Here is an 8,000-nt window from a genome sequence, read left to right as displayed (position 1 = left end):
TGTGTATGTTTTCTTGTTTTCTCTCTCTCTTTCTCTTTCTCTCTCTCTCTCTCTCTCTCTCTCTCTCTCTCTCTCTCTCCCTCTTTCTCCTCTACTTGTCTGTAAAAAAAGTACTTGACTTTGGGAGAAGACCTTGATAATACACCTGTGTTAATAGGAAGTTGTAGAGTAAGATTTCTGTTGCAGTCTCTGTGCTTAAGTCAGGAGTTCGCCAACACCTTTATAAAACAGAATTGAGAGCTTGTAATTAGAGTGTAAGTACAAGTGCTTCAGTTCCTCAAATATGTGTTTTAATGCCCTTGTTTCTGTTAATGCAAAAAATTCACGCATAAGCCTGTCTCCTTAACTACTTTGCCTTACCAATGCCATTTTTTTAAGAACGGGCATGTGTACATTAATAGGTGCAGTATGTAATCTGTAGTAAACATGGAAGTGCTTTTATAAAAGTTTTAAAGATTCTATAGACATACACAATTTTAAGTGCTCTAAGATTTTTTTTGTTTGACCATTTTCAACAAATTGAAAAACTGGGAAGTTATAGATTCTGCTTAGAGATTAGAATACTAATAGATTTCATGGAAAAGTAGATTTCATGGAAAAGTGAAGTCACTTCAGATCATTTAATTTAATATGCTGTCTCTTACTTTCCATGTACATTCTCATATGGTACATTTTTATATCAAAGTGTTTATTAGAAGCAAATTTTCCAGGTTTTTGCAGAAATAATTTTTGTTTAGGCAATGATTTATATTTAATACATGTATTCTTTTTAATGTTGACCTTTTTTGTTTTATCCACATTTTTATTGCTATATAATATATAAAAATAAATGCTCTAATTTTGTCACTAGCATATGAATGCTTTATATTCAACCTTTGAGAGTATTGCTGGTAGAACATGTGACAATTTATAATGCCCCCCCAAAGAAGATAATTTCCCCTAAATTATTAATTTTAAACTATTTTAGGTGCTGTTGTTCAACCCTAATCCTTTCACCAAGAATGAAACTATTTAAAAATTAAGATGCCAACAGGTAATTTCTTATAAGTTCATATTTTGTCTATGTGTGTTTTTATTTAGCAATAAAACAGTAAGTATATGTTAGTATAAGTCTATATTGTTCCCTATGTAAAGTCTTTCAAAATATTATTTTGGTTTTGAAAGACCTTTATAGCATAAAACTATTTCATTTTTTTTAGCTTACATGTTTTATTGTCTTTTTTTTTACAAAGTGACAAATTCACCTTTCTATCTAATACCAACTTCTCAAATAAGAAGTGAATGAACTCACAATGAGAATAAAAATACAGATTCAGAGATAGTCAGGTTAGATGAGTTTTCTTTACTAATAAAACACCAAATGTTGAGATATGTCTTGTGATAATTCAGTTAAAAAACAAAGGCATTAATTTCAGGGGTGATAGTCACATTCTATTACCAATTTAGAATACGTGTTACCTTTCATGGTTCTGGTGTAATAGTGACTGATACTTTATTGTTAGCCAAATTACTCCTGAAATATTATATAATATTAGAAGTTTCATTATTAAGAAACATGGCATTGTATAAAAAGGAAAAGGGAATCTAAAAGGACTAGTTTAGGCCAGTTTTTAGGCCAGTTTACTTTCCTCTTTTTTTTTTTTTTACCACACATATTCTTTGTAGTTCTGGGTTTTTCTCTTTGTATTTTTATACTTTCATAGTTATAATGTGATTCTAAAACAAAATTTTCACAATTCTAAAGTAAAAAGAAAGCTTAATTCAGCTCATAGTAGTTATGTCAAGCTCACAGCAATTATATTCTAATATAGGTATTGATATTTTAGTGGCAAAAATACTAACAAGGTTTTTTAAATTGGTATACTATTTTTTAATGCCAAATGGAAGGAACACTATTTCTTCTTCACATTAAATGATTCTAGATCATGTTTTAGAAATAATCAAGAACTTAACATGTAATTTAAAGTAATATAATAGTCCCTGTAAGACCAAAAGACAAAATTCTTAATTTTCTCATCATAAACAATAGTATAATGACTCAATGAATTTGACTACAGTGATTATTTTGTAAAACAATGACTTTGGTAACAGCACTGAAAATACATGGGGTTGGGGGTGTAAATCTGAAAGGAAGCAGAGATACTAGAGGAGAAAGGAAAGGCAGCAGATGAAGATTACAGAGTGATGAAAGAAAAAGGCAAAGATGGAGAAAGAAGAGGGAAAGAGGAAGCAAGAGACAAGTGAAGGATCCTTTCCCTAATATTCTGAGCATTTAGGCTGCATATTAAGCAACAAATCAAGTGTTCAGTTTTGCTTAGACTTTCAATAATCTTTATACTTATTAGCTCTAACCCAAAATCCTCTTGCAAATCAAGCCTTATGAAATTATGTTGTCTTTAGTTTTTGCTTAATTCTCAATGTACATTTTTATTGAGTTTTTGTGCATTTCATACAATATATCTTAATCATATTTAGACCCCCTCCCCCTCATTACCTCACCACCACCAGATTTCATTCATTTTGTCATATATTAAGGCCTATCAAGTCAAGTTTTTGTGCCCTGATGTCCCTTGGTTTTTAACATTGATATGTAAAGATTTTTGGAAATCAATATCTAATCAATTATCTTCTTTTTCTCAGTAAAATCTCAGATTTTAATATATTTGAGACCTAAATAGCAAAGTAAGAATCTAAATACAGCATTTGGACTTGAAATGTGTGGGTACTACAGAATCTCTACTGATTTTCAGATCCTGATCACTGTTTTAATGTAACTATGTAAAGGTCTCTTATTCTATAGTTACGTAGCTTCTAATTTTGTTATTGTCAATAGCCATATTTTTAGGAAAAAATATTTTTTCTTTCAAAGGGATAGACATCCTTATATATGAATAAAGGAATAAAATTATTTCATTTTGAGAAAAAGATTTTTCATTCTACTTTTTGGAAATGCTAATTCATTCTAAGATTAGTTATTCCAGTTCCCAACTGCATCAGAACAACTTTAATTGCCTTTCTCTATTCCATATGCGTGTGTGTTTTAGATCACGAAGAGCCCTGTGGTCCCAGTCACAGGTCATTTTGCCTGAATGGGGGGATTTGTTATGTGGTACCTACTGTTCCCAGCCCATTTTGTAGGTGAGTGGAATGGACTGGGGGGAGAGGGTAATTTCATTTTTTTGTCATTTTCTAACTTCTTTGAGGAGGGATTTTTTTAAGTAAAAAGCATAAAATGAAAAGGTATAAAAATATTATTCATATCCTCTTTATGTAGGGCAAAATTACATAAAAAATAAACCAAAATAAGCCAGGCATGGTGGCGCACGCCTTTGATCCCAGCACTCAGTAGGCAGAGGCAGGCAGATCTCTGTGAGTTCAAGGCCAGCCTGGTCTACATAGTGAGTTCCAGGACAGCTAGGGCTACAGGGAGACTGACCCTGTTTCAAAAAGACCAAAAAATAAAAATAAAAATAAATAAATAAATAAACCAAAACAAAGTAGCAAACATCTCATCATGGTGTTCAGTTTTAAATTGGCATTGATAGTTACTAGCCTAGACAGATTCTAAAAAAAGAATTCACTTTAGTGAACCCTCTGAATTTTAGCAATTTAGGGTAAACAGTCTGTGTTCAGGGCAAATAGCTAGAGAAATCACTAGTATAAAAAAACCTAAAACGACATTTTGTTTTGATTTTAGAATACTTAAATACAGGATAACTGGTCTTTAGCCTTTTCTTCTAATAGATAATACTTATTTTTAAAGAGATTTAAAATGCATTGCAACGTCATCCTGAACATTCTAATTTGTTATTCAGTTCTGAGTTGAAAATTTCCATTATGACTTTTTCTTTAACCTGTGAGTATTTTTACTTTGTGATTGTTTTTAATTACTTTATATATAATTTAATTCCACTGTGATCAGAGTATTTGAACCATCAAGCTGTCTGCACTGATTAAGTTGAAAGATAGCACTAAGAATACAAGGACTTGGAGACTCATTAAGATGAGCAGGTTTGGTTGCCATGCTGCTTTTGTACCTTGGATAAATGTATTTTTAGTTTGTTTTCAAAAATGTACCTGCAGTGAAAGAGAACAGACAATTTTGCTGGTAATCTATACTAGGTTTTTGAGAATATATCTAATTTCTTCCTACTTTCCAACTTTGAGCAGTAATTAATGAGTAATTGACACCATGCTCTGTGGGTTTGTGATGGATAGAGGATGAAAACAGGTCATCATACTGCACAGCTTAAGAGGTTAGTAGCATTGGCACCATCTGAAATGAACTATGTGACCTAGAGGCAGGAATGAACCCTGAAGAGAAAGGAATCAGAGCTGAGTGGGATGGGAAGGACAGAGGGGACTGAGAGCAAAGGAGAGCTGAATGGCCGATATATTCTAAATCATGTATTATCTTATAAAGAAAATAATTGCTTTCCAAGGACCTTAGGACTGCACTTCTAATATAGCCCTCACTGTAGGCTGTAATAGCCATATCCAAGGTTGACAAATTCATTTCCACCCTATTCCATACTATTCCCTGAATTCCCTTATACCTATTAGTGGCATCCCAGCTATCTTGTCACCTAGAAACCCAGATTCACCTTTGACTGTTATTGCTGGCTCATCCAGCTGTCAGATTAGATTTCTTCTTTGCCATCTGTCTTTCATCTCGCCAGTGCTTTCTGCTGTTAGTCTTGTCCTACTAGCTCAAACTTTCCTGACCCCAGGTTTGTCTAACAGAAATAGTCCCTAAACCAAATTCCTGGATCCCCATTCCTGCTAAAACAAAACAAAATTCAACAACAGATCCTGCACCTACATATCTACTGCCTATGTAAAATCTCCCCTCTCTGCCTGGCTTCTAGAGCCATTTACAGTTTGGTGATAAACCACCTTTGTGGCCTTTACCTCTTCCTTGCTCTGAGCTCTACTGAGAAGAACTTTTTTTGTTACATATACTTTGTATTATGTTGCTTGCCTTGAATTTGTAGCTGATCTTGCCCTCTCTTTGTATGTGGGCTTACTCAAATCTTACTTACAGTTCAAGGCTTCTTCCTCCCTAATTTCTCATCCCATCACAGCTCAGAACAAACCTTTTCCTCCTATGGATTTCTGTAGAAATGTGTGAACGTGATTGCTTTGTATACTGGCACTCTTAATAGAATGTAAACAGCCCCATTCTGTCTCACTGCCCATAAATGTGCCTGCCCTATAGTAAACAGCAATGTAATTATTGAGTGAATGGATAGTGAATGTTTGCAAATAATTTCATGTCTGAATCAGTGATAAGTATACTTTGGTGAAATGGGTAACTAAATTCACAAAAAAAAATAGAAGTACTACAGTGGTGAAATATCCAAGTATTTTTTATAAATGTGATATGTCTCACCATGCATACATTAAGTGGGAACTTTCCCCCTCTTTATTTTTTCCTTCATTTAAGTTTCTCGGAACATATTTTGATTTTTTTTCTCTTATAATTTATTTAGTTGATCATTTAACTCACTGAGTTATAAGCTAATATTTTTAATTGAGAAATTGCTATTAATTCTTCAGTGTTACCTGGGCATGGTAGCTCACACATATAATCTCACTACTCAGGAGGCTAAGGCAGGGGACTGTAGCAGATTCATGACCAGCATAGGTGACAGTGTGAGACTGTCTCAAAAAACAAACAAAAAGTCTTCAGCGTTTGTTAAAATTTGCTTTGAAATGGGCAGAATTTGAAATGATCTACTTGTACTAGAGAGAAATGTGGGTTCTTTAATGAATAATACAGGATTGTATGTTAATTTGTCAATAATTGAAGAGATATGCTGAAAGGCCTTGCTTAAAGGTCTGTGATTTGGGGTCTTAAACATAGTTTCTGTTAACTTTTGCTTAAAATACTTTGAAACAATATTTTTAAGCCCATATAAATTTACAATTGGCTGTATTCTGGTAAAATTTTCCCTTTTATAATTGTGTAGCAACCTTCCTTGAGCCTCATAATGCTTTCTATCTTCCAAGTAACCTCTTAAAACTCTCTAGTCTGGCAGGCGGGTCTTTGTGAGTTCGAGGCCAGCCTGGTCCACATAGTGAGTTCCAGGACAGCTGGAGCTACAAGGAGACCCTGTCTCAAAAAGACAAAAAAAAAAAAAAAAAACAAAAAAAAAAACAACAACTATCTAGTCTGATAATTTTTTCTTTTAATCAGAATTAATGAAATTTTGTTTTATTACTGGAATTTTTCAAGCAATTTTTAACCATTTCGTTTTATGATTTCTACTTTACTGTGCTTTTAAAATTCACTTTGTTCTTTTCTGTATGTTTTGTATTGTTTTGTTTTGTTTCATTTTGTAACAAGGTCTCACACTAGTCCAGGCTGACCTGGAACTTGATATGCTACCTATGCTAGCCTCAAACTTGCAGAAATTTACCTACCTCAGTCTCCTGGGTGCTGGGATTACAGAAGTGTGCCACCATGCCCAGCCTCATATGTACCTTGAGTTCTAGGATCCTGAACTATGTGCAGTTTCTCAAACATGCTGAGTCTGACTCCATGCTTTAGTACATACTTGTTTCCCATGCCAGAAATATTTGTCATTTGTCCATGAAGTAAACTAATTTGCCTCCTTTTCTGTGTCCTAACTAGGCAGATTTAGTCTCTTTTGGCTCTGCCAGACCAGTATTACACTGGCATGAGGGCTGACAATACAAAAGGTTTTAATTTTTTAAATTTTTATTTATTTAGTTTTGTTTTACATGTATGAATGTTTTGCCTGCATGTATGTAAGTGCACCACATGTATGCAATGCTTGCCAGACTCGAAGAGGGTGTCAGATCCCCTGGAACTAGAGTTACAAATGGTTGTTAGCTGCCATGTGGATACTGGGAACTGAACCTGGATCCTCTGCAAAAGCAGCCAGTGCTCTTAACTACTGAGCCATCTCTCCAGCCCCAGGTTTTAATTTTCATTACATCACAACTTTTTTTTCTTATTGTTATATCTAAGAATTATTGCCAAACTCCGTATCATGAAGTGAAGTTTTCCCTGGTTTTCTTCTGAAATTTTTATATCTTATGCTTAGGTCTTTGATTTATTTTGAGTTAATTTTTATGTTTTGTGTGAGATAAGGTGTTTTTTTTTTTAATGTAACTGTCCAGTTTTCCTAGCCCCATCTGGTGAAAACCTGTCCTTTCCTCATTGAATGGTCTTGATAACTTGATTACATATGTAAGAGTTTATTTTGTGTGTTCTGCTCCACTAGTTCATAGTCTGCACTTGCACCTTTATCATAATGTTTTATTCTTTTTATATTTATTTACTGGGGAGGTGCATGTCACAGGCACACATATGGAGATAAAGAACAACTTGTGGGTATCAGCTTTCTCTTTCCACCATGTGGGCTCCAGGGACCAAACTCAGGGTCATCAAACTTGGTAGAAAGCACCCTTAGCCCCTGAGCTACCTTGCCAACCTCTTATCACAGTATTTTAATTTTTAAAAATTTTTATTATTTTTTATGTGTATGAGTGTATTACCTGCACGTATGTAAGTGCACCCATGTCATGTACTGCCCTTGGAGGTCAGAAGAGGTCGTTGGATCCCCTGAAACCGGAATTATGGATGGTTGTTAGCTGCGATGTGGGTGCTGGGATTTGAACCTAGATCCTCTGCAAGAGCAGACAATGCTCTTAACTGCTGAGCCATCTCTCCAGCTCCTATTTTAATATTTTAAATTCAGGAAATAAGAGTTGTCCAGTTTTCTTTTTCAAGAATGTTTTGGCTAATTAGTGTACCTTAAAAGTCCATTTGAATCTTAAGATGGGTTTTTCTGTTTCTATAAAAAAAAAACAAAAAACACTTACTGGTTTTGATTGGATTATCTGGAGCATTCTTATAGCCATTTTTATTGTGTGTTAGACTTTATGTGTGAGAACTATGAAAGTAATTTAAAGCTTTTGAAGATTATATTCCTTTGGATTTTAATTGGGATTGATTCTTTAGATCATAT

General features: G+C 34.0%; 1 protein-coding gene across 9 annotated transcripts in view; it reads left to right on the top strand.

Moving 5' to 3' along the window:
• The window catches only part of Nrg4 (neuregulin 4), a 218,543-nt gene that overhangs the window by 116,749 nt on the left and 93,794 nt on the right, over nt 1-8,000 (top strand). For all 9 annotated transcript variants that reach the window (XM_029558813.1, XM_029558820.1, XM_029558819.1 and 6 more), the window contains 2 exons: nt 968-1,033; nt 3,045-3,138. In XM_029558813.1, coding sequence (XP_029414673.1) covers nt 1,024-1,033; nt 3,045-3,138 — 104 coding nt within the window. In that variant the 5' untranslated portion in view covers nt 968-1,023. The remainder of the gene's footprint in view (nt 1-967; nt 1,034-3,044; nt 3,139-8,000) is intronic.

Source organism: Nannospalax galili, unplaced genomic scaffold (genome assembly GCF_000622305.1).
Source record: "Nannospalax galili isolate Female #2095 unplaced genomic scaffold, S.galili_v1.0 scaffold28, whole genome shotgun sequence".
Classification (NCBI taxonomy): domain Eukaryota; kingdom Metazoa; phylum Chordata; class Mammalia; order Rodentia; family Spalacidae; genus Nannospalax; species Nannospalax galili.
The sequence above is the reverse complement of the archived record's forward strand: the minus strand, read 5'-3'. Positions and strand labels throughout refer to the sequence as shown.